Below are 26,534 nucleotides of genomic sequence, written 5' to 3' on the forward strand. Positions count from 1 at the left end.
GTTGGTTTGAGCTACCAACTTATTCACATGAGCTTGAGCTCGAAGAATGTTAGGGGCTTCTTCCATAACTCTGACAAGCAAGTTATCAATGTAGTCTTCCAACTCCCGCACCTGCTGATCTCGCTTTGCAATCACATCTTTCTGCTTCAAGACCAGCTGGATTAGCTCGCTGTGTGTCAGCTGGCCATAAGCGTAGGCGGGATCTGAAGGATCATATTTCTTTAGGAAGGAAGAATGAACAGGTTAAAGTCATTTTGATATCGAGCACTGTTGTAAGGGTGGCGTCAAAGGATCAGAAGGAAGGTATAGAAACCTTTGGTTTCAGGGATTACTGGGGAATCCCAGGAATGATTTCAGAGCAAAGAGGTAATCTGTCTAAGCATCTTAAAAGCTACTGAAGATTCACAAAAAACTAGAATTTCAGGATTTGCCAGTAAGTACTTTTATGGCATGCAGACAAATGTGCATACAAGGTTTCTGTACGCCTGCCTTCAACTATTTCTTCCCAGTAATAAACATGGAAAAGTGAAGATAAGACCCTCCTCATAACATGCGAAAAATACTAAATAAATACAAAGCAGCAGCAGTAGTGGTTGTTTCAGTTAAGTGATAATAATTCAGGTTCTGTGCTCAAACACCAAACAGATCATTTGCAATATTAGTTGGAGGCACTAAATCACTAAACCTTGCTTATCTGAAAACAAAAATCCCTTTCAGGCCAATGTCCTTCGGTGAACATAGCAAGTTTTGAGCCTGGGGAATTCATACCCACTCACAGATCTAAACTTGTGTCAGTAAAAGGCTCAGAAAATTGCCCAGATGGGTAGGATAGCAGGGGCAGGGGGAATTGTACACCTAGAAAACTTGAACACATTTCTGTCTCCAAACGACTATACTCCTTTGCAGTGTGTCTAATCCTGCCAATAAATTTACAAGCTTCCTAACTCAGGGCACAGACCACCCAATTAGGTTTTAAAATATAGTATATCTTAAATTACCTTTATATCGGCTTCATTTTGGTTATCAAAAGGGTTCAAGGATACCTTTGTGATTCGGAGGTCCGCAGTGCTGCTCTCATCTGAGCTATGACCTCTTCTGTGACCCTCATTTGTGGAGGGTTCTGAAAAGAAAGAAATCAGCATCAGAATAGTGAGAGCACAAGTCCCAATACAGTCCTACTGAAAATCCTTCTTGGTGTTACTGGAGGAGATTTGGTTTAGTTGCTTGTTATCTGCACTACCTGTTCTCTTATGAGATTTGGTGGAAGGTGGATAAAGCAGGTTATCTTCATTTGTGGAGGGTTCGGAAAAGAAAGAAATCAGCATCAGAATAGTGAGAGCCCAAGTCCCCATACTACTGAAAATACTAATACCTAATCCAGCCCTAGATCAACTGATGGCTCTTAACAACAGCAGTCCACTGAGGTTGGGGACCACTGAGACCCACCTGCACCCTACTCATTTACAACTATTAAGCACAATCATGAAGACACTTCTGTTTCTTCACAGCTTCCAAGCACTGCCTTTAAATAATACAAGAAGTCCAGCTTTAAGCATTATAAAGAAAAAGTTGTAAAAAATGGCACATTTTACTACTTAGCACACTTTGTAAATTACACAACTGTTAAAACATTTGAGAATAAGGTCTTGACCTTTGATTTTTTTCTTTTCTTTCTCATTTGACTCTTCCTCACTGTCAGCCGGGGAGTGACTAATGCTTGGAACAATAGCTGAAGCTGTGTCTGGCAATCCATTGCCTCGTTTCCCCTTTAGCTTGTCTTTCAGCTTGCCAAATGGTGTCCGTGACTTATCTTTCATGGACAGATCAAACATGCTGGCTGTCATGTTGCTCCTCATGAATTGGATATCCACCTCAATCTCATCTCTCTCTTTTTCCTTCTTTCCTGGTTTGGAGTGAAGCTTGTACCATCTGTACAAATAAAGAACAGCAAAGGTTCAGCATCAGGGGCTTAAATATTTCCTACCCACCCTTTCCCCACAAGGTCTCAGGGTGTGTTACGTATAAAATAGTTAATTTTCAGTTCAAGCTAAACAGAGTCAGGTTCTCTGTGTAAGCAAAATGCCAGGTAGGTGTGTAGACTGATATTAGTGGCATTTAGCCAGCAATTTCAATTTCATCTTTTCTGTCACAGGACCTCAAAGCCAGATAAAATGTGTCATGTGTCACATATTTACAGACTTTGTCTAGAGCTTCATGGTTCTCTGTTAAATCCTTGGAAGTGTGGTTCAATAAAGGGGATTACAATCATGTAATAATTATAAGCACCCTCACAAAACAGGTGTTTCTCCAGAATTGCTTTCTGGGGCCTCCCCCAGAGGATCAATGAGAACCATGCCAAGAAAGGGTTAATTTTGTTCTGTAAATTTATCCATTGTTTAGGGCAATGGGTTCCCCCAAATATTCATATAATTTTGCAGCAAGACACAGGAAAGGCTCTGCTACTAAGCCGAGTCCCATGATCGCTTAACAGCTCCACCTAACCTGTGCTGTTATGCTCTGGTATCATGCAACATCAGCAAGCCTTACTAGTTCATGAGTTATGGTATAAGAGCTCCACAGCATGACCTTGTCCATTTCAGGTTATGCCATGAAGGCATCTGCAGAAAAGGTATCAACAGTCAGAGGAACTCTGTAGAAGAGACTGTTTCTGCACTAAAACCCAAGAAGCAAGCCATCTTAGTGTGTCCAACCTTCTTACTCCCTGAAAGGCACCACATGAACCAAGACAAATTCTGCCGAACAGTCTTGAACGGAGCTGGATACAGGAGAGGATACAGAGCTAGAAAGAGAGAAAAGGAGAAAGTCATTACCAGGAAAGCATGCTATTTCTCCCAAAATATGGAATTTTCCGACAATATTTTCAGGAAATTGCATGCCTTAAAAGCAAACATATCAAAACAGGAAAGGAAACAAAAGAGAAGAACTAGAGGAGGGAAAGCACTAGAACACAAGTGAGCGATGTTCTATATTCACATTTTAAAAGCTCATCATTTGGCCCAATTTCCTAAAACAGCGGATAGCATGGTGAAACTATTTCTAGGCAAACTACAGGAAGTTATTGCATGGCTAAAAGATTACCCTTAAAAAACAAAACAAAAAGCACATACAGTACTACCACATCAGCGAAAAGGCCTGTCAGAAATAATCTCATTGACATCTAATTCTTTCAGTACAGGGAAGTGTTTCTGTTTTATACATAAGCATCCAGTCTTGAGATCTGGCAACAGTTTCATCCACATTTCAGATCTCCCTGCCTTCAGACGAAAAAATATTAACTGGTCTGAATTGCATCTTTGCATTGTCTGTCCACATGTTAAGGGTGCGGTGTTGATTAGTGAGCTACCTCTTAATTGATAGATTCCGACATAAACCTTGAAGCCCCAATTTTCATCTGTAAAACTAATAAAGTGCTTCAACTCTGACTTGTGCTGTTTAGTCTAACAATAAAGTGTTATGAACAAGACATTTGTTTCTAACATACTTTGAATACTTATCATGGCTGTATAAAGCAGTCAAGACTGCCAAAGTAAACTTGGTAAGCCTGCTGGACTTGTTACGTTAAATATTTGAGTATGAGAGCTGCCATTATTCACAGTAAGACAATTTTAAAAGAGTTCTTTACAAACACTGTTTTTGTAATACACTGTGACTTACAGTTTTAAAAACGAGGATGTTTAGCTCAGTCTAAAAATATGTTTGCCAAACAGAAGGGTATTATGCATTCTTACAAATGGTTGCTTTTTGTACTCTTAACACAGATAGCCAAGAATCATGGTGCACAAACACATTTTAAGGGCAGGGTTTGTTCTACAATAGCTATGGAAGCAGGCATCGGTGGAAAATTACTATAGCACATTACTTATTTTATCAGTATTTATATTTGAATCTATTGCTCTTCAGATGTGAAACTCAAATATCATTGCTGGCCAATAGAGCTACGTCCCCAACAGCTCACCTGACAGTACTAGATAAATTGCTTGAACAGCACAATGTGGCTTAAAAGCTACCTAGGAACCTGGATTGAATATTGCTTTTGCAGTGAACTTACAAAGTGGTTATATTACACAAATCAGGATGGGAATAATACTAATCTGCATTACAGGCTTGTTTGTAAAGCCTTTGCTTCTCCAAGATAACCATGCCCAGCTCTTTCAACTGTTCCTCATAGGACTTGGTTTCCAGACTCCTCACCATCTTTGGAATATGCTGTAGTTCAGGGGTGCAGAACCTCCAGCTAACAGACCAAACGTGACCCACCAGTCCCAGTTGCCCATGAGGCCATTCTGGAGAAGCCACGCTCACCTGCCCAATAAGGGATGCCATTAAAGTAGGCTCCCATTCAACCATGGCTCCTACTGTCCAAGCTGCAGCTCATTGAAGGCTTGCCAAGGGCTTTGAAAGCAATTCCGTGAAGCTCCTTTGGATCTCTGACATAAGAGAAGGAAAGAAGCAATGCAGGGAGGCTTACAAGGCATAACACTGCCAAAGCCCCTTGCACTCTGGAACCCCAACATGGAACCCTACACAATTTATGTTGGGAGGTAGTCAAGACAACCCATTTGCCAACATTTTGATGTCACAATGGCAGAATGTGATTTACATGCTGGTTGCCCCACCCACATGTCAAAGTTTTTGGCCCCCCACAGCAAGAAAGATTCCTGCTCTAGTTTGTCTATCTCCTCCTTAAAATGCAGCAACTGGAACTGGACAAAGTAATGAACCCGAAAGTAATGATACACTGACCACAACACTCTGGCGCATTTCCTCTCTCCCTTTGAAGTTAAAGCATACCCTTATCCGCATTCCTTCAGAAGTCCTGCTATGACTCCCTAAATAAAGAAGGAGCGAACATCAGATGCAACGGGTCATATTTAGGAGGCCTCTCTGGGCAGCGCCTGGCACCAGCCCCCTCCCTCCCTCCGCGCATGCGACCTGCACCCCGGCAGGTAGACTGCCCCTGGCAGCAGGAGCTCCACCGAGGCCCCTCGCTCACTCGTCCGCTCGCTCTCTCCTCACCGTGTGCATGTAGGGACAAAAATTAACTAAGCAGCTCCATTAATCAGAGCGACTGCCTCACCACCTATCTTGTGACATGGGTCTGATGTTCAGGAACCACCATACCATGTTCTATAAAGAGATGCTTGCAAAGCCACAACTTTTTCTTCTGGATCTAGGTTTAAAGCATGCATGTCTGAAACAACTTGCAATTAGATTTTCACACTTCTCTTCCACTCTCCCATGCCTAACTATGAAGACCATAAGTAGACCAGGCAAACACTCATTCAAGTCAAACGCCAACTCAAAGAGGTATTTGTTGCTCAGGCTGGCTGACTGCCTCCACCCAACCCTTCAAGAGTGGATACTACTTCTCACCCAGAGATACGCCAATCTTTACACCAAAAGTTGTCCTAAACTCTACCTCTCTTTTAAATCAGAACCAGTGAAGGCGGTGAAGGTCCTGTGTGAGTGTCTGGAAGCGGTTGGAGGATGGATGGCGGCTAACAGATTGAGGTTGAATCCTGACAAGACAGAAGTACTGTTTTGGGGGGACAGGAGGCGGGCAGGTGTGGAGGATTCCCTGGTCCTGAATGGGGTAACTGTGCCCCTGAAGGACCAGGTGCGCAGCCTGGGAGTCATTTTGGACTCACAGCTGTCCATGGAGGCACAGGTCAAATTTGTATCCAGGGCAGCTGTTTACCAGCTCCATCCGGTATGTAGGCTGAGACCCTATCTGCCTGCAGACTGTCTCGCCAGAGTGGTACATGCTCTGGTTATCTCCCGCTTGGACTACTGCAATGCGCTCTACGTGGGGCTACCATTGAAGGTGACCCGGAAACTACAACTAATCCAGAATGCGGCAGCTGGTGACTGGGAGCGGCCGCCGAGACCATATAACACCGGTCTTGAAAGACCTACAATGGGTCCCAGTACGTTTCCGAGCACAATTCAAAGTGTTGGTGCTGACCTTTAAAGCCCTAAATGGCCTCGGTCCAGTATATCTGAAGGAGCGTCTCCTCCCCCATCGTTCTGCCCGGACACTGAGGTCCAGCTCCAAGGGCCTTCTGGCGGTTCCCTCACTGCGAGAGGCCAAGTTACAGGGGACCAGGCAGAGGGCCTTCTCGGTAGTGGCGCCCGCCCTGTGGAATGCCCTCCCATCAGATGTCAAAGCAATAAACAACTACCTGACATTCAGAAGACATCTGAAGGCAGCCCTGTTCAGGGAAGTTTTTAATATGTGACATTTTAGTGTATTTTTCATCTTTGTTGGAAGCCGCCCAGAGTGGCTGGGGAAACCCAGCCAGATGGGCGGGGTACAAATAATAAATTATTATTATTATTATTACTAAACAGCATGCAAACCACTGCAATGTGGCCACTTCCTATACCTCTTCTCAGAGTTGAAGGAAAATAATCACACAACCTCGCCAACTAGTTCCTAGTGGTCCCTACCAGTAACCAAAGTTATCCATGCCGCCCAAACCTGTCTTTAATTATTACCACAGTAGGGTGGAGGGAGCCATGCCTGAAGGATGCGGGAGATTCTTAGTGGGACAGGAGAGCGGGGGGGGGGGAATCACATCTGGGAACCAATGAATCCCTTTGCTTCAGACAGTACATAAGTAGACAAGTCTAAAAAGCCCAGGACACAAATTTTCACAATCCTCTAGTGGTTATGATGGCTCATTCACCAGAAGTAATGTATTTAGCATTAACTTTGGAAGTGTATACTCTATTCTTACCAAACTAAGCCTCCTAGAGCAAAATATGTATCTGAAGGCTATTGCTTGCAAGCCTATCTGAATCACTTGCAGCTTCGAGGTCACAGGCACGCTTGAGCCTTGCTAAACATCTCCTTTTCTTCTGGCGTCCGGATATACTGCTCTATCTCACTGTCTAAAATGGGCTCGTCCCCAGTGATAGCAGAATCTTCAAGGCTTAGCTCAGGAGCTCGTAGCCTCTTTGCGGGGTTCAAGACGCAGGGTGGGAGCAAAGGTTTCCGCTTGCTGAACTTCTGCTTCTCTCCTGAAAGGGAGGCCTCTTCTACTGTTGCAGCGCTCTCATCTATTAGCTGCAGCGGCGCAGCTGCTGAGTTTTCTAGGTCACGGTCTTCCGTAGTATCCACGATGCGGAAGGCAGCCTGTAGAAGCACACGGCGGTGCCGCAGAAGGTCACCGATGTGCTTTGCCACGCTCCGACGGTCCACTTTCAGCCCTCGCAACCAGCCCAGCTGAGAAGCCATTTGCAGGAGGATGTTATGCAGCTCCTTCAGTCTCTGGTGGGCTGGCCGGGGAGCCTCCATACCAGCAAGCTTACAGAACTGAGAAAGGGTGCAAGTGAGGCGATTGACAGGCCGGAGAGACTGCCAAGCCAGGAAGGCTGCTGCTGTCACTATAGGGATGGGGTGCCGGCCGGTCACCAGCCACGTGTCGCTGGCAAGTTCCGCCATCTGGATAGTCCTTGCCACCAGCTGCTCCTTTTCTTCCACAAACTTTGTCGGGACGCTGGGTGAATTCTGGAAAATCTTGAAGCTGGAAAGATGAAAATCAAACAAGCCATTTAGATACAGACTGCCTTGGGTTGGGAGATGTGGCAGGATGGAGAAGACAAAGAGATGAAAGAGGGACATGAGCAAAATAAAGCATCCTGTGAAAGGGCAAAGGGCAGAAGGCCCTGCATTTTCCAAGGACACCAAAAAGGCAAGCTGAGCAGCTTGAATCAAAAAGGCAAGCATCTTCCATTAACCAGCACTATGTGGACAGCGCTGAATTTACCGTATTTTTCGCTCTATAACACGCACCCAACCATAACACGCACGTAGCTTTTAGAGGAGGAAAATCCGTAGGCATGCCACCCGTAGGCATTTCCTCCATAACACGCACAGACATTTCCCCTTACTTTCTAGGAGGAAAAAAGTGAGTGTTATGGTGCAAAAAATACGGTACACTATTCCTAACTTGTGCTCAACAAAATTCTGTTTGTTGGCTGGCTTCTTGCCCTTAATAATAATAGGAAGGATTTCCAAGCAATTACGGGATTGGTAGCAGGAGCAGAATTCACAATTCTGAGAATTATTTGTTTAAAAAAGGAAGTTTGCTGCCCCTGTGGCTAAAGAAAAAAGCCTGGAACTGCCTGAAGTGCCTCAGATGAAATCTCAGAAATCAGGGAGTTGGAGTATACATGCACATATGAAAATACCCATTTCTTCCATGATGGAAGCACACAGCACACACTGGGTTCCCACATCCAAGCACTGACCACATCCATCCCTGCTGAACTTTAAGAAGCTTGCTGTTTCATCGGCCTTCCAATCAATATACCACACAGTCCGTATGATACTTGTAAATACTGTCTCTGAACGATGGAAACTGCACACCAACTTTGAGAAGTATTGTCAAGGAAAGGGCACATACCTGTTGAGGTGGGTTTTCACCATATCCATCAAGCTGAGAGCAGGCACATCCAGTGCCAGTTCCTTCAGGAAGCATAGATAGGTCTTGGCAAACAACTCCTTGTCTCCATAGAGCAGCAGGCAGACTGTGCCCATGGTCAGGGGCCAGTTGTGCTGGCGGCAGGTCACAAAGACGCAACAGCCCACAAGCATCTCCTTCTTCTCCAAGCTGACTAAACTGAAGCAGGGACGTTTGATTGCCTGCTGGTAATAGGTCACGGCTGTATCTTCAAACAGAGAAGGAAGGCGCAGAACTTTGCAGAGATCCCGAACACGTTTGACTCCTGTGGGGGAAAATACCACAGCAGTACTTAAGAAATGTTTCCACATAAACATTTATCAGTGACAAATCTAACCGCAGGGTAGGTCTTTGCCTGTATGAAGCTGCCCATATACTAAGATAATCTGTGGAGGCTCTGTTTCACATGCTCCCACTTTCAGAGGTTAGATGGGTGGCAATCATGGATAACATATTTTCAATTGTGGTAGTGTAACTGGAGTGTCCAAACCAAGCCTACTTTGGCTTTTTTTGGATATTATGGAGAACTTTTTTAAATGAAAGTCTTTGGGGGCTCTAATTGAGAATGGCTGTTAGTATTGCTGTTTCAACTTCATATTTGATTTTAATTTGGCTTTTAGTTATGTATCGATTTTTATTTTTTGCAGCTGCACACACAATTATAATGGCCATTTAATGGTAACAGAAACAGACTGGTCCAGGGTTAACCAGTCTGTCAATGATTCAGCTGAGATTTGATCAGGCAATCAAACTGAACTGTGGACTCTATGCACCTCTAAAACTCTAAAATAGGTTGTTTTGATGTTGGTCCCACAACAAATAGGTAAGACTGTTTTAAAAATGCAAATTTCTCTTTGCTTTTAGAAAGTGGAACAATGCAGCTCTTGTGGATGACAGGCACATTCATTTCCACAAAGCATCAGAAGAGTAGTGCAGAATACGTACCTTGCTGTACACAACGGCTCGTTTGCTCATTCTGACCAGTACTCCGCGAATATGTGACTTCTATGAGATAAAAACACAGATATCAGCCAAACTTTGGTCCAAGCTCTCAAACATGCACCCATTTTTAAACTGTTGAATGGTGTAGGGCCTGTCTATATTTGAGAACTGCTTGCAAGTCGTATCTCAAATCCTATGTCTTTGTAAGATACAAAGAGTTTTGAGCTATTTTGCTATTCTTAGCCTCACCTTGTAAATGTTCTTCATCAGCATATGTGGTTGTGAGAAGCCCTTCAGTCAGAATGAAGCCACAGTCTGTGCACACCAGCTGGTTCTGAGCATAATGAGAGTCCTCTACAATTTCCAAGGAGCCACAGTCTGGACACTTCTTTTGGCTCGACATCTTAGCAGCCTGAAAGCATAAATCAGGTCCACAGTTGGTCACTGATATTTTGGTATTATTTAATTACTTCCATGTATTACATTTACTGTATATCCCACCTGTCCTTTGAAGAGCTCAAGGTGGTATAATGGTTCTCTCCCCACCCAATTTTTTTTCTCACAACTCTGTGAAATTAGTTGGTTGTATTACTACTACTAAGGGACGCGGGTGGTGCTGTGGGTTGAACCACGGAGCCTAGGACTTGCCGATCAGAAGGTTGGCGGTTCGAATCCCAACGGTGAGCTCCCGTTGCTTGGTCCCTGCTCCTGCCAACCTAGCAGTTCGAAAGCACGTCAAAATGCAAGTAGATAAATAGGTACCGCTCTGGTGGGAAGGTAAACGGCGTTTCCGTGCGCTGCTCTGGTTTGCCAGAAGCGGCTTAGTCATGCTGGCCACATGACCTGGAAAGCTGTACACCGGCTCCCTCAGCCAATAAAGTGAGATGAGCGCCGCAACCCCAGAGTCAGTCATGACTGGACCTAATGGTCAGGGGTCCCTTTACCTTTATTATTACTACTACTACTACTATTAATTGAGTTTATATACCATGCTATACCTAGGGCGTTCAGGGAGGTTCAAAGAATAGTATCAACCTAACCAGTTGGAATTACCCACAGAATTGCTGATTTTTTTACCATTTACTAAGTATTAAAAAGGTAAAGGTACCCCTGCCCGTACGGGCCAGTCGTGTCCGACTCTAGGGTTGTGCGCCCATCTCACTTAAGAGGCTGGGGGCACTTCTGGGTCATGTGGCCAGCGTGACGAAGCTGCTCTGGCGAGCCAGCACCAGCGCAGCACATGGAAACACCGTTTACCTTCCCGCTATAAAGCGGTACCTATTTATCTACTTGCACTTAGGGGTGCTTTCGGACTGCTAGGTGGGCAGGAGCTGGGACCGAACAACAGGAGCTCACCCCACCGTGGGGATTCAAACCGCCGACCATGCGATCGGCAAGCCCTAGGCACTGAGGTTTTACCCACAGCGCCACCTGCATCCCTCAATACTAAGTATTAAAGTATATCAAATTCTATTCAAAAACCACAGTCACTGCCAGGATGTTAGAAGACATAATAGGACACAAAGTATGGAGAAGACAGAAAAACAAAGTCTTTTTATTTCCCTCAAAATCAAGGTGTCGCCTAGCTTGAAGGCCTACCATACTCTCACATTTGAAAAGTATCATCATAAAATCAGTCTGAGAATTCTACAGTACAGCTTTACATTTCTGAAACAGCTACAAAGACTACGAGAGATTTGTGGGGGCTCTGTCTTCAGTTCTGATATGCAGAATGCAGCTTTGATTAGGAGGGGAAGGAAACGCTCTCAAAGTACTCAGCTCAAATTACATAGGGCCTGATCCTGTCTTGTCATTGGAAACTACTGTATTTAAAGACTGTTGGTGGGGGTGGGAGTGGACGGAGCCAGGATGTGGGGCTTGCAGTTTTTCCTCTCGCATTTGAAGCACCACCAGCATTTCTATTAGAGTTTGGTGATAAGAATATACCTAGCATCACGAACACTTTTCTGGTGGCCTGGCAAGACTTGCCCCACAGCCATTCACTAAACAAGTGCTTCTTAATTTTAAAAAAGGGCACGGAGACAAAGTTGTTGTGGAAAGCTCCTCCTTTGTTTCTCCAGAGGCTCCTAAAGGCAAGTGAATGACGCCAGGGCAACCTGGAGTGCGGGAAAGGGGAGGAGAGGTGAACTGGAAACTGACTTGTGTGATTTCGATAATGGTCATGTAAAAATTGGGGTTTGGCTTTTGCTTCCCAACTCCCCATGGGACTCTGAGTCCCCTAAATCCATGATCCATAACAATGGTGAGGAGGAGGAGGATTGATGGCGGTGCTCACAGAATTAGCGGTAGTTGGAAGGGGGTTTCTGCCCACGCCGCTCGCGGGTTGCATGCCCTCCCAAAAAATCCCCCCACCCCCCCAAAAAAACCCGGCCTGGCTCCTAGACAGCCTCCCAGGAGCCTCTTTCCCCCTTTCCGCGGACTGACTGACCTTCTCGCCGCCGCCTTCGCAACACCGGAAAAAGCCGGGGGAGCTTTTTCAAGAGGGCACACGCTCCTTCCGGGCAATCCCCATGGCAACGGAGCAATCGGGCCCAGACGCGCTCCAACGCTAAGCGGCCTCCGGAAAGAAACAAGGGAGCGCAGGACAAAGGTTCCGCCGGAGCCGCTCAGCTCGAGGGCGTCAGAGATGCGGCGAGCCAGCCTTTTCGCCAAGGCTGGAGCATTTGGGTCTGGACTGAGGGGTTGTCAGATCAACGGGAATGAGCTGAAGTTCAACAACAACACCAGGAAAGCTGAAGACTTCCTTTTCCATCTTTGTAGTAAACCGTCTATTAGCAGCCTCCCTTTGCCTCATTTTCACTCCATCTTTCCTGATCTTTCCTTTGCATTTTTCATTTAAAGTAAGTTCCCCTTGGAATACTTGTAGATTTTTGAGTGGGTGAGACACCAGCTCCTTATGTAACAGGGGGAAATATTAATATCAACACTTAGGACTGGAGACATACTCTGCAAATCTAGCCATGTTGACTCTGGTTGTAGCCTTAATCTGGATTCAACCAAAATCTACCTTTCTGTGACTTAAATCTAGTCTTGCCCTCTAGGGAAGCAGAGAGCAAGTTTCTGCCCTATTCTTTTAGGGTGTTTCAAGAGTGCTATGTCAAAATACTGTCATGTTCTGGATAGAACAATCAGACCGATCATTTAGCACTTTGATAATAGCTTCAGTGCTGTGCAGTTGCGCATGCTGTGGTTGTGAAACTGGCACCACATTTCCCAGACCTGATAAAATAATCCTAGCAGCAAAATGCTTCCACTTTGGGGGAACTGATGTTTATTAACAGTCAAACAGCTAAAACCTAAAACATTTGGTAAACCTAAAACATGGGTAAACAACAATTCTTCCAACAGCAAGTGGAACCTGAAAGTTTTACTGTGGGGATGTGATTGCACATCTGTGCTATGGGACCTGTGGCATCTCCAAGAAAAGTATTACAAGACACTCTCTTCTATTCCTAGCCTAACTTGCACAAGCCCTCAACCTTCAGCAACCCTCATAGGAAGGAATGGAGGACTATAGAAACTTACATATGCACACACCATATAGTTATGAGCCATGCACTGCACACAAGGGAATTTAATGCTACGTTATTATGAACAAAATATGGATGAGCAATACTCAAACCAGGAGATGGCGCCCTTACTTTACACTTGGTGCTCTCCCTAAAAGTTGCTACATCACATTTCTATACATTTGTCCATTGGAAAAAGGTGTTAACCAGCTTAAATCTGATTTTTGTTGCAGCAGGGGACCCCAAAATTCCAAAATACAGCTGAAGCTCTAAGATGCTGCTACACACAGCATCTATGAGAGTGCAGCAGTGATGGGCATTCAGAATACAACAAATTCAAAAACGTTCTCATTTAAGCAATGCTTGAAATCTTGGAGGGCAGGGGGACATACTCTGCAGATCTAGCCACGTTGACACAGGTTGTAGCCTTATATAAAAATAACGAAAATCATAACTAGTACAGAATCCTCATGAAAATAACTGGCTCATCAAGAAGAAATCAAACCCAGAACAGCAGCCACGTAGGCCTGGAGAAAGAAGGGGGGGGGGACAAATTCTGTGGCAACTTAAGAGAAACCCGCTTACTGTGGCCTGAGCATTAGTTTTGTTGGAAATGATTGTGGCTCTTGCCAAAATAAGCCAGCTAGCCATTCCAATCCAAATAACTTTATTGTACTAGCCATTTGTCATGACAAATCTGAATCACAAACAAATCCACAAAATGGGATGCTGCTGTGCCGTAAAAATAATAGTCTCTATTTAGATCTCTGCGTATCCCTTACAGTTCACTGCTATATCGTGTCTGATCTTTTTGGCCGCCAGAGGGGGTGGGGGAGGTCGAAAGTCGCTTTGAGACATTGGCAGAAACGACTGGCAGAATCCGAGACCAGGGAGAAGAGTCGGCGGAAGAAGATTGGAAGAAATTTAAAGATTACTTATAGAAATATTGCAAAATTAATGAATGTTAGAATGATGTTGGATAGAAACTAAGTGGTTTCCAGCTGTAATGCCCCAAGAGAATATGGAAAATAAGGTTTAGAATTAAGTTAAAATTTATTGATAAGGATTTGCTGAACTAACAATCTGAATTGGAATACAAAAAAGGGAGGTATGAGGAGGTCTGGGAAATAAGTTAATGGAAATAAGTAATGGAATTTTTGTGTGCTTTTAATTATTTTCATTTTTGTATTTTTGTTATTTTTCTTTTCTTTTTTTCCCTCTTTTTGATTTTTATTGTACTATTATTGAAAACTTTAATAAATATTCTTATGGGGGGGGGGAAAAAGAAAGTCGCTTTGGGACGATGGGGCGAGGCCGCCTTGCCCGGGACTCGGAGCAAACAAGGCCAGGCAGGTTGCTGTGCAAGGCGGGGAGCTCTGTTTGCCCACGAAACCAGTTGTTGCTGCAGCAGCGGCCGCACCCCTTTGGCAAGTCCGCCGCGTGCCAGCAAGAGGCTGCAACTGGAGCCCACGCTCGCGGGATCAAGTCACGTGAGGACGCGGCGGGCAGGACAAGGTGAGCGGCCCGGGCAGGCGAGGCGCCACCTAGGCCGACGGTTCTTTTGTGCACAGCCCAGACATCGGGGCTCTTTTTGCAGTCTGGGCTAGCAGAAGCGGCGGCCAGGTCACAGCTATTCCTTAGGCTTACTTACTCCTTAGGAGACGTGCATGGATGGCATTGAACTGCAAGGCTGCAGCCCTATAGCCTGGTGGTCCCGATTCGAAAAACCCAGCCTGGCTGCCACGGAACTGGGTGCCTTTGAGCGGTCGCTACCTCTCCAGCCCAGCCTACCTCGCAAGGTTGTCGTGAAGACAGCATGAGACGCTGTGCAATGCTACCCTTGAACTGTCTGGAGGAAAAGTGGCATGCAAATATAGTGTGATAAAACAATATATGCACATTTTCCTGAAAGCAATCTTTATGTGTGGACGCTGTGGGTCTTTAAGGAGATACTGGAAAGCCCTTGGTGGTTACAGGAATTTGGCATTATAAATTAGGACCTTGAACCTGCCCAGGTAGCATATGGGCAGCCATTGTAAACTTTTGAGCATCAGTCATGTGTTGGCAATAATCTGTTTCGCATCAACAATATAACCACTAACGCTGACACCAAACTCTACTTAAAGTAAAATAGAAACATCGCCACCCAATTCCACCCCCACCCATTTCCCCTTTTTCTTCCTAATATCTCAACAAAATGAAACTGATTTGTAAAAATGTTACATGGAAAAAATACGAGAGAGAAACATTGCACATACTTCTGTAAATCAAGAAAATCTTTAATAAAAATACAGTACGTTTAAAAAATAATAGTAAACAATATAGCCGCTGCGTTTTGCAGCAGCCAAGTCTCACGCCCCCAGTATCCTTCTCGACACGATGCAGATCCTGCAGGAGGGGCTGATTCCAAGAGAGATCTCCTGAGATCGTTTGCAGAAAGTAAGCACCATTTAACACAGCAGGAGTTACGCCTGAGCGCGCTGCAGTACCGTAAATGAGGGTTCAGGAATCCCTCAAAGTTGTTTCTACCTCTATAACTGCGGATCTGGCGGGGAGCAGAGAAAGGAAGGAGGGGCTTTTGTTTTCCCCTCATGTGATCAATCGGAGGGAGCGGGTTGGCTCCACGGAGATGAAAAAAGGGTAGACTTATCCATGGCATTTCCGGGCTGTCATTGGAATCCACGCTTTAATCTTTCTCCTGGGCAGAATTTCAGAGCTGCCCATAGAAACCCGTCGAGAAATGTCTTATTACGGGGGCTTTGAGGTTCTTTCATGGGTTGCTTGTGATACTTGGTTTTGGTGCTTCTATAAAGCGGCTTTACATGGTCACTTCTGAAAGGAGAGGAACGAATAAAGATTTCAATAATCGTAATAATAATACTGAATCCAGATTCCCAGAAAGTGTAGTTTTGGATTGCAGCACTAATTAAGTAATTAAGTAATTAACTACACTTTCTGGGAGCCCCACTGGATGCAGTACTACTACTACTAATAATAGTGGTTAATAAATTTAAATAATTATTAGTAAAATACTGACTGATTTTAATTGATTAATTAATCAGATCCCCACCCTTTGCGCAAGTCATAGGACAGCTTACACAAATACAATGCCGGGCATAACATCCGAAACCAGACCAGGAGCAGGGAATTTAGGGCGTTCAAGATACTGTTCCTACCCCTACCCGCCCCTACCCCCCAAAAATCAGCCCCATCCCCGGGCCCGTGGTCCGGGGGTGGTGATCTGAACCTGGAGAGTTACAGGAGTGACGGGCTCAGAAACTCAGCGCTTAGGTGCAGCTCTGCACGTTTCGTCTCTCCGAGGCCGGACCGGCGTGGCGCGGTGACGCAGCCCGGGTGACGCGCGCGGCGGACGGCAGGGGTGGGGCCAGCGACTGGCGCTGTCAAGCGCAGCTCAGAGCCCGTGAGGCGGGGGAAGAACGTCGAGGCGCTGGCAGGTAACGGCCTGTGAGAGGGGCGAGGGGCGATGGCGGGGGCTCCGGCGGGCCTGAGGCGGCGCGGCCTTGGTTTCTGAGGGGAGTTGGGGGCGGCGAGGCTAAGTGAGGAGGGCCGCCGCCGCCGCCGCCGCCGCCTTTCCTGGCCGAGCGAAGTGTCCTTGGCGCGACGCTGTTAGGAATGGGGTGACCGGCCGTGGTCGCGCGGGCGAGCGGGGGGTGGGGAGAGAGAGAGAGAGAGAGAAGGGGGTGACGGGAAGAGCGCGAGTGCCCCCTCCCCCCTCAAGCCCACGTGGGAGCCGGAGCGCGCGCCAAGCCGGGACTCCCCTGAGTTCTCTCTGGGCGGCTGCGAGGAAGAGAGAAGAGGGAGGCTCGGGCGGCTGCCGGCTTCTCCCGACCTGCCTCGTTTCCTGTGTTAGCCGAGCGCGCTGGTTTAGAGGGCGTGGAGAGGATATGGGGGTGCCTGGTTGCCTTGCCTCTGGGCTTGCGGCCCTCTTCAAACCCCGGACAATGAAGCCAAGGGCTATTACGTCTGCATTAGAGGGCGGGGGTGGGAAACAACGACGGGTGGTTTGAGGGGGGGGTTGGGTGCTTCAAGCCCTTTTTGTTGTTTTTTTGAAAGCTACCCTTTGAAAAAAACGATTTTCTTAAAAAGAAAAGGGAAAAGAAAAAAAAGGTACTTTGGACTACTAAAGGTTTTCTTTTTTTCAGCACACTCCTGTGCATGCCTGCTTTAGTCCCACTGTCGAAACAAAATTTAAAAAAAAAAATCCCTTCCAGTAGCACCTTAGAGACCAACTAAGTTTGTTATTGGTATGAGCTTCTTCAGTAAGCCCCACTGTGTTCTCGCTGCACGACCTGTTTCCAGGTGGGCGCACAGGGTTGTAGACTTGTTCAGTCACCAACCCCACCCCATCCCCAAACCGCCTCCTGAAATGTGATTTGTAGCATGGTTAGGCAAGGGTAATGAACATGGTGATACAGGTTTTGTTTTTCCCCCAGCACATCCATCCTCTGGTCCATTCTGTAGCTGGGGTGCCAACTGACAAACAGGCCTCTTTTGTAACTACCCTTTGTTGGAGGTGGCATTTGGAGAAGGTCATTGGCAAATTACCGGTACCTTATCATGAAGGCAGGCTGGTATGGGAGCAGGCATGAAGTGCTTGGGTTCCAAACTGTTTTAGGGTTTTAAAAGTGAGCACCAGCCTTTTAAATGGGGTTTGGAAGTGAATAGGTAGTCATTGATTATTATTTTTCCTTTTCAGCTGTTATGTTTTTTGCCTAATAAGTTTAATGCCTAAGTACAGATTTGAACTGGCTTTCCCCAGTTTCATGCTCACAAACCACTATAAGTCTGGGAACCCTGCATTTGACTTCTTCCTCTGAGCTTAGAGGGGCCCAGTACCTAGAGATATGGAGAAGGAAGTTGTCACATAATGCACTTTCCCATCATAGCTATGATCAGCTGAGATGCCCTGTGCTGAGATGAAGGCCTTCTTTTAACATTCAGAAATAATTCAGTCTGAGGAGTCAGCCACCTTCTGCATCTGTGGTCAAAATTTTAATAGAGTTCTATATGTCAGAAGAAATCTGTTGACTTGGCATTTCCCATCCTGATTCGGTTGATTAAAAGATGTTTCATGAAGCATTGTAAGCAATGTACAATGTGATCTTGAATTCGGGGGTTTATTTAGGTGCTGCTGTAAACTTTTCTGTCAGTTCTGTGACAGTTTTCAGTTAGTTCTTAGATAGCCAAAACTAGGGATTTCTCATACAAACCATACTTCCAACTTTGGGCTGAAGTATTTTTTCCTGCTCTCATAACAGCCTAATGTTAGTGTATATTTGGCAAATATACCAAGGCCTCTGCGGTTGACACATATCAGCTTCTGGTTACATGACCAACTTTCACATTTTTTAAATATTCAGGCCTCTCAGGAATGCTTCCAGCTAATACATTATACTGGATTAGTGGTTGAGGTGGTTATCAAGGAGTATCCTACAAGGAGTTGCAAATTCCTCCTCTCCCTCTCCAGCCCCCCCCCCCCCCATTTCCGGGATGAAGAAAAGCTGAGCCCTCATCTTTGCTCAAAAGCAGATCTGTGGAAGGAAGGAATTTGGACATAGAGTTTTCTGAAAAGTTTCACTCTGAGCTGATAGTAGAGGGTTGCATTTGTTCCTGTGTCCAGCCTCCATGAAATTTATAACTCTTTAAGTTAACACATTTCAGTAAGAGGGACTTGTGAGTTCTTTGTTCAGATGCAGAGCTTTGAAAGAAATCCTAACAAATATATTTCTGCATGGACACAGAATTTGTTATAAAATAGGTATTATGGGAGATAAAATAGCGGGAGAGCATTATTCTTTCACCATAATTTGTTATCCATATAAGAGACATGTCCTGCTGGACATCAGTGAGGACTAGAGCACTACAAAATGACTTGAGTAATAAAACCTAAGTGAGTGAAGTAAAACTGAAGCACCAGATTCTCTTTCTATAAGAGTACATTTACATGACAAGCATAATTGCTGTACATACACTAGTGTTTCTTGCAGCAAACATTGAAATAAAGTGTCCTCGAACACCTGTGTACATCCACTGGGAAACATCTGCCTATTTGAGGGGTCTCAGGAACATGTACTGTGTGTTCTTTATATTTGCTGCAGGAATCTGCAGTTTACAGTAGTTACCTTTACCATTTAAAGTGTGGAGGTACACTAGCCTTTTTGATTCTCTTATCTGTGAATTGACCATACAAGAGATGAGAACTCACTGAACTTGTACACTTTGTTTTTAAAAGGTAGGCTGCCACTCCTTTGTTGGCTCATTGGCACATTCTTGATACTTCAACACTATCTTTAGAATAAATATTCTAAATAATGTATCATAGCACCAACCTCTTGCTTAACCAGTGGCTGTTATTTTACTTAACCAATCGCTAAACAAAGTTTGGCTTGTTTAGTGGTTGGTTGTTTATTCAAATATTCCCAGATAACTCGCATTGATGGCTTCTAGAAGCTGCAAGAATATAGTTTTAAAAGGTCAGTATAACTATTACATACATTACAATCTTCAGACTTCTTTTTAGGGGGGTAAACTAGATTGAGTTTTTTCAGCCATGATACGGAAGAAAAGCATATTCCTGGCTAAATATCCACATGAAGATCCTCCCCACCTTTGTGAAGCTAGTTGGGGCTACTTTGGTCTGGGTTGGGATGTTTCTCCAGCCAACTTCACAAAAGCTGTGGTAGGTGGTGGGGGGCTCTTCATAAGATCACTCATATCAACATATCAGGAAATTAGAAATTGTCCTAGAGGCCTTTGTGAAGACAGAGAGATGGGTGCCCAAGTGTTTTTCAGCTTGTGCTGGACAGTTGAAGCCAAGTTGTAAGGCGGGAAAACACTGCGGTTGTTCAAGAGCACACAAAATAAGTTAGCTGTTCCTGGCTTAGATAAATTTCATCATTCTAAATAGCTTAGCCAGGAAAAGCGCAGCTCAGTTATTACCAGATTATGGAAACATGGGTTTAAATCACGAATTTAAATTATTATTTTGTTTGTATGTAAGTACACACACCCTCTTTAAAAACAAAGGTTTCAGTTTTGTAAGTCATAATTCTCAGAATACGAATGCTTGCTAAGTGGGGTGCAAGAACAAAAAAGATTGTCTTGCAACTAATAAAAGTGATTACTTTTTTAAAAAAACCCTTTTATCAAATAGCTCGTGTGTGTTACGCACTTACCATATCTTTTGGAAGCAAGGAGCAGCTGAGGAAAATAATTATTTATTTAGCTTCATCTATATGTTTAGGGATGCGGGTGGCGCTGTGGGTAAAAGCCTCAGCGCCTAGGGCTTGCCGATCGAAAGGTCGGCGGTTCGAATCCCCGCGGCGGGGTGCGCTCCTGCTGCTCGGTCCCAGCGCCTGCCAACCTAGCAGTTCGAAAGCACCCCCGGGTGCAAGTAGATAAATAGGGACCGCTTACTGGCGGGAAGGTAAACGGCGTTTCCGTGTGCTGCGCTGGCTCGCCAGATGCAGCTTGTCACACTGGCCACGTGACCCGGAAGTGTCTCCGGACAGCGCTGGCCCCCGGCCTCTTGAGTGAGATGGGCGCACCAACCCCAGAGTCTGTCAAGACTGGCCCGTACGGGCAGGGGTACCTTTACCTTTACCTTTATATGTTTAAGGGCACCAAATAGGTCATGTACTTATAGCAGGATCCAAAGAATCATAAACCTAGTTCTGTAAAGGGAAGGGATTTTAAGTGCTTTCTTTTTCATAGAAAAGCAGGGGAGTTTTTGTTTGTTTGTTTGTTTTTAAAGTACTGATATTTGTGCAGCATTTAAAAATTGGGGACGTTATCTCAAATTTTTCTGCTTGGTTGATCATTGATTCAATTTATGAGATATAGACAAGAACTGATTGATGTGTGTCCAAAAGATGCATGATCGGCACCGAACCCGGAAGTGACCTGAAAACGTCACTGAACACTTCACAAAAAGGGCAGGGTGTGCTGCATTTATATACGCCCCACTGGGGGGGCAGGGGGTGGGAATGAATACCCCACGTGAAATGGACATCAACCGTAAATGTAAGTTCTTTAAAGTCGATCTGAATTTGATACAATGTGACTTACATTTTAAGTTCCACTTAAAAGTTTTAAAAAACTTCTATCGACCCTGACACAGTTGAATACCATAAGTGTACCGTAACTAGAAAAATAGAAACATCTTCAAATCAGGAAGTCATTATTAGTGATCTTCTACCCTAATTAATGCATACAACTCTGAAAGTTGCAGAAGTATCATATATGGAAACTATTTAGTTGAATAAGGAGGGCAGAATGACCATGGGTCAATCTGTGACAAAGTTTATTGAACCGCTGGATGGCTGGATTGACTTTATGCAACTTGTTAGCATATCTTATGCTGCTGAAAAGTTCTAGCTCTTTGACTTTGTGCTGCCCTTCCTCACTCTATAAAAAGAACTTGTTCTTGCCATGCACTGCTGACACATCTTGTTCCAGCACTATGTAAAGTGACCAAGTATCATTGTTCTAAAACTGCTTTGAGGTTGCCTCTGTTGTTTTGCAATCAAGCAGTATATAAATTTTATTGAATAAATAAATAAATAGTACACTGAATGAGATTGTGACACTTGTTGTTGGTGTTATTTAACCAATATCAAAAGGAAGCCACACATTCTTACTCGGAAGGAAGTACTCTGGTAGTCCTTCATTTCTTTATCCATGCAGTTTCTTCCACTTCTTCCACACCATCCTCACTCCTTTAATCCTAAAATTTAAACCAATCTTCAAACCCCTTTCCTAAGATTCCACAGACTGAGATCCTAGCTGTACAGTTTGTCTAAACTAAGCAATGATTTGTGAGTATAATTACTTTGGGTGAATTATACAGGCACAATTGGCTTTAAAGGAAGAGGTGAACACTATGCTAGTAAAACTTGTGTTTGATAACTAGAAATGGAGTAATGCCTCCAATAAGAATTTATGTAACTGAACCTCTTTCTTGTAAATCTTATAGTAGCAGGGTATTGTTCAATGTTTTGCATTTCTCATCTTAAAACTGGTATGAAATCATTTACAGTGGTACCTCAGATTACATACGCTTCAGGTTACATACGCTTCAGGTTACAGACTCCGCTAACCCAGAAATAGTGCTTCAGGTTAAGAACTTTGCTTCATGATGAGAACAGAAATCATGCTCCGGCAGCAGGAGGCCCCATTAGCTAAAGTGGTGCTTCAGGTTAAGAACAGACCTCTGGAACGAATTAAGTACTTAACCCGAGGTACCACTGTACAGCATCAGAATCTATGCTACAGTTATCTTCATAAAATGTTTCCCTTTTTGTTTCCTGTTCAAGCAGGGTTACTGAATAAAATAGCTAGTTTTCATTATTACATTAATTAAATTGTTTTGTATTTTGTTACCCTAAAGATGTTACATGAATACCGTTCTGTAGATGCCATTAGTAATAATCTACTTTCAGACTGGCAGAGAGCTATTCTTAAGGAGCAAATCTTCAAAATTAATCTGTGTCCAGCGTGGGTTGCTTTGCTCCTTTCCACCTTTTAGAAAACAAAGCTGTTCAAAATGCAGGTCTTGTCAGTAGAATAGTGAAGACTTTAAAGGCGTAATTAGTTAAATACATTATTGGCTACTCTGCTCTTCCTCATTGCTCAGCATTATTTGATTCAAAGAGCATTCTACTGCACTTGGTTTCCTGTCCTAGTGATTGGATCTTCCAAAGTTTGACATTGTGATGACCTTGCTGATGTAAGCAGAGAACTGTGGAATGCATTCTGAGGGGTAGTATGGTGTTTTTACAATAACTACATCCATATTGCCTTTGCAGGAAAAACTTGGGCTGATAACGTAGAAACAGTATTCCAAACTCCCACTGTTCTAGGCGAATTTTGTGACAGGAATTTCATTAGCGCGAGCAGTTTTTGAGCTCTGGGCGCAGTACTGCATCAAAGATTTCAGATTAAAACTGCAGAGTGGAAGGAAAGAAGGCCCTTTTTTGCCTCCCCACTTCCAGCTACTCTCTGAAGACTGGAGAAGAAACACTTAAGAATATTGGGGGGTGGGCAGGGGAAGGACTAGACCATGTGAAAAATGAACATGAATTTTAGCTGCAGTTCATGTTATAAAAAAGCCTAGAAATTCTGTTGTTGCGCCCATAATCTAGATTTAAGGTGCCATTTAGCTCCTAGCTTTTATATCTCAGTTTCTAGCACTGTGTGGAAAATGTTGGGACAGGAGAGAACCTCAGGCTGTGGAAACTAAATGCCAGCAACTTTGATACACATATGCCAACTTGAGTGCCTAGCTTCTTCAGTTAAACAATGGCAGGGCTGTGAAAGAGTTCTGCCCCAAATCTAGGAAAGCTGATGTCAGTGAGACTGGACAGTATTGAACTAGCGAGATCAATACATCTGATCTAGTATAAAGCAGCTTCTTATTCTCTGGGAAGCACAGGGTGTGCCAGTGTTGGAAGTAACATGCTGAACTAAATAGTTTCTTGATCTGATCCTGCAGGGCTTCTTTTCTGCCTGAGTAGATGCTATATCTTCCAGAGTTTATTTTAGAAGTTGTGTTTCTCACGGTCATTCACTATGATAATGCTTGACTTTATCCCTTTATCTGGAATTTAAATTGTCTAAAGTGTTCCTGTGTCACTGATCACAATACAACAAAGACTAAAGCATCTTAAAACAGTGTACTAAACTGTGCAAGGGATTGTACATTTCATTCCTTTTCTCCAGCAGCAAGTTTTAGCTTGTCCTACTTTGCTACTGATGTACTAAGTGAACATCAAGATATTAACTTTGCTATGGAACTTTAGTATAGATATTGCAACAGATAAACATGATTAATCAGATGAATGATTATCTTTTCAACCTGTGCATTTTTTATGACTGAATCATTATTTCTTCTTTCCCAACAGGAGCCCGTCTGCTGCCCGTCTGCTTCATAACAAAAATGTTTCACTTAAGGACTTGTGCTACTAAACTGAGGCCTCTGACAGCCTCACAGACTGTTAAGACAATTTCTCAGAACAAGCCAGCAGCGCCAAGGACGTTTCAACAAATCAGGTGCTACAGTGCACCTGTTGCTGCTGAGCCATTTTTGAGTGGGACTAGTTCAAACTATGTGGAGGAAATGTACTATGCTTGGTTGGAAAATCCCAAAAGTGTACATAAGGTAAGGAGCAGCCTCCCTAGAATAAAGCCTGTTCTTCTACACTTTGGTTCTCATGTCTTCAGGTAAGTGCATTTTGTCAGAGTGAGCTCCAACTTGAAGAAGAACCTGGAAACCTTCTGAATCCAGTCAGTTTCAGTTGTGCAAAAATTGAAATGGCTCGGCTGACAAAGAATAGCACTGAGAGAATCAACATCAGAATGAATTTGGAAAGTTTATGACCGCCTTCCCCCTAAGGAATCTTCTTGGCTTTGGCATGGATATAAAGAAGGATGAACTCCTCTTCTTGGATGTCCACTGAGGAATTGCTGAGCTGCTGTTGATGTTCCTTTTTGAAGTAATTGAGACAAGTCTCCTTTTGTATAGGAACAGTTCTGTTTATAGTGTAAATAACCACCACATTCATGTGCCTGTCATTTTAAGCCATGGATTTAACGTGTGTGTGCTTATTTTAAACTTGGTCATACTGCATGAATAGTGACTTATATTGCTAGCTGTTTATCACATTTGAGAAACAGCTTTAATTATGCCTTCATTGTTTTCTGCTAAGATAAAGCTACACATGACTCCTAATTTATTCTGCTACAAGTTGAAGTACATCCATTATCTGAATGTCATGCTCCCAAGCCCTTTTAAGTAAGACGTCATGTTTTGGAGTAGCTACATGTATACAGAAGAGTGCAAAATACTTTGATCATAGTACATACCCAGTAGAAATTAATGCATTCCAATAATGGAATGGGAGGTATTAAATAGTTTCTAGAATCTGATGCAGAATCTGCTATCACATACCTTTTTCTGTCCAAGCTGTGGAGAACAGCTGACAGCATAGAATGTTTTTTTAAAAATTACCCAGAGAAGACACACATGCTAGCCTGTTGTCTCAGTGTACTTAAATATTGATGTGTTTAAGAAAGCATCTGACTTCATTTCAGCAAATTTATATTATGCCAAACCATCAATGAACATTCATTCCCCCTTTGTGTATTTAACAGTGAACACCAGTGAACTGGTATAAATAATCCATGACATGCAGCTTTAAAGTGTGGCAATGTTCATGGTTTCATGTAAACATATTTCGCTTCCACATCTGCCTTCAGGTGGGGAACCAGCTTGATGCCCTTTTTCTGTCAATGCTGTGCAAATAATTTGTTAGTTATTCATCAGTAGCCCCATGTGACGCAAGTGAAATAGTATGAGACCGAAACAAGGAAACAAATGCTAAATTACTTGACGTGTGTAGTTGCAACTGGACTGTTTGACCTTGGTCTCTGGCTGTTCTGTGCTTAGTGCAGTGGCGCAGCATGGGGAGTGCCAGAGGAGCCATGGCCCCGGGCATGGATTTTTGAGGGTGTGTGTAGCAAATGCCCGCAGCGTGTCCCAGCCCGGTGCTCCTCTCCCAACATTGGAGGAACCAATGCTTGTGGAGAGGAGCTGCCGCTCAGAGCTGGTATCACGGCAGTGGACTCCATTTGTGCTCTCCCCCTGGGCACGCCCATGTACACGCGCACATGTTCCCAGTGGCCTGGAGACACTCCACCACTGGCTTAGTGTTACCAGCACTTTTTAGTTTGCATTATGGGTTGGTTTTAAAAATTGTATGTTCTGTTTTCACATTAGATGGTAGTATTAGATTATAAAAAGCTAAGCACCCTCTGCGTAAGACAGACAGAACATTCTTCTGTTAACTAGTTTGTCAATAGAGACTTGCTTGGTAGCCTTTGGTAAAAATCTCCTCTAGAGGTTAGCTTTCTTAAATTACACAGATGTCTTATTTGCTCTTTTTCTATTAAAGCATAAATATACCAGATATATCCTACTATATGGATATCTAGGCAAGTAAGCTATAATAAGCTCATTAGATTTATCTATCAGGGCATGGCAGTGAGGTGATTTACTAATATTTATGGTAACTTGCTTTCTGGATTCCCTAAATACCAAAGAAGGTCAATCGCAAGTCTGAGATTCATAGCTAAACCTGTTTCTGAAGCTCTGTAATCCTTATCTCTACTGGAACTGGTTTCTTTCATCCGTTTGGAAGAAATGCCCTTCTGAGGCCCATCTGCTGAACATACCCATAGGAAAGAACCTTTCTACTGCAGGGTTGTACACATTGCAGCATAATGACATTGTATTGGTGTGTGCCCTGACCTTTGAGCTGCTATGAGTTCACCGCTCAAGATGCTGTCAACACCTAGGAATTCTAAACTTTTATCGGGGAAAGTAGCCCATGTCTCTTGAGATAACATGTAATGAAATCCAGTTGCCTGTCTGAAGGTCAAAGAGTGCTTGCATAGAGAACCGGAACTGCTGGCTTACTGTAGAACTAGCTATGACAGGACAGTTGCCAAGGCAATGGCACAGTATAATCTGGGTTCGCATAAGGCCAGATTGGAG

The 26,534-nt window shown here is 44.0% G+C and overlaps 2 protein-coding genes and 1 pseudogene across 10 annotated transcripts in view; 1 reads left to right on the forward strand and 2 right to left on the reverse strand.

Annotated features, from left to right (window-relative positions):
• LOC309331839 (transcription factor IIIB 50 kDa subunit-like) overlaps positions 1-5,046 on the reverse strand; it is a 27,349-nt pseudogene extending 22,303 nt beyond the window's left edge. Inside the window, exons 1-5 of the transcript XR_014161620.1 lie at positions 5,015-5,046; positions 2,720-2,800; positions 1,694-1,929; positions 999-1,120; positions 20-219 (exon numbers count right to left, since the gene is read on the reverse strand). The product of XR_014161620.1 is annotated as a transcription factor IIIB 50 kDa subunit-like (transcript). The remainder of the gene's footprint in view (positions 1-19; positions 220-998; positions 1,121-1,693; positions 1,930-2,719; positions 2,801-5,014) is intronic.
• On the reverse strand, positions 1,024-11,902 carry LOC309331230 (transcription factor IIIB 50 kDa subunit-like). 5 transcript variants are annotated; one of them, XM_081843335.1, is made up of 8 exons: positions 11,728-11,846; positions 9,681-9,843; positions 9,435-9,494; positions 8,433-8,754; positions 6,762-7,550; positions 2,712-2,800; positions 1,872-1,929; positions 1,024-1,120 (listed from the first exon to the last, which is right to left on the reverse strand). In XM_081843335.1, exons 1-5 carry the CDS (start codon positions 11,779-11,781, stop codon positions 6,842-6,844), a joined length of 1,308 nt encoding a protein of 435 aa, XP_081699461.1. In that variant the 5' UTR covers positions 11,782-11,846; the 3' UTR covers positions 1,024-1,120; positions 1,872-1,929; positions 2,712-2,800; positions 6,762-6,841. The 5 variants fall into 5 exon arrangements, with proteins under 5 accessions (XP_081699461.1, XP_081699463.1, XP_081699460.1 ...); XM_081843337.1 differs by lacking the exons at positions 1,024-1,120; positions 11,728-11,846 and adding an exon at positions 11,881-11,902 and having other exon boundaries at positions 1,561-1,929; XM_081843334.1 differs by lacking the exon at positions 1,024-1,120 and having other exon boundaries at positions 1,561-1,929.
• Positions 11,903-23,870: 11,968 nt separating this feature from the next.
• Positions 23,871-26,534, forward strand: part of OGDH (oxoglutarate dehydrogenase) — a 48,163-nt gene continuing 45,499 nt past the window's right edge. For 3 of the 4 annotated variants that reach the window (XM_081843273.1, XM_081843275.1, XM_081843274.1), the window contains exon 1: positions 23,871-24,140. In XM_081843273.1, the coding sequence (XP_081699399.1) occupies positions 23,919-24,140 (222 nt within the window). In that variant the 5' untranslated portion in view covers positions 23,871-23,918. The remainder of the gene's footprint in view (positions 24,141-26,534) is intronic. The other variant, XM_081843276.1, reaches the window with a different exon arrangement.

The sequence above is a fragment of the Podarcis erhardii genome (genome assembly GCF_964252035.2).
Source record: "Podarcis erhardii genome assembly, chromosome: 16".
NCBI lineage: Eukaryota > Metazoa > Chordata > Lepidosauria > Squamata > Lacertidae > Podarcis > Podarcis erhardii.

Coding starts and splice junctions, on each gene's coding strand:
- LOC309331230 (XM_081843335.1), bottom strand. CDS start 11,781: ATGCAACCCGCGAGCGGCGTGGGCAGAAACCCCCTTCCAACTACCGCT. Junction 9,495..9,680: donor TGATGAAGAACATTTACAAG/GTGAGGCTAAGA, acceptor TTTATCTCATAG/AAGTCACATATTCGCGGAGT. Junction 7,551..8,432: donor GTGAAAACCCACCTCAACAG/GTATGTGCCCTT, acceptor TCATCTTTCCAG/CTTCAAGATTTTCCAGAATT.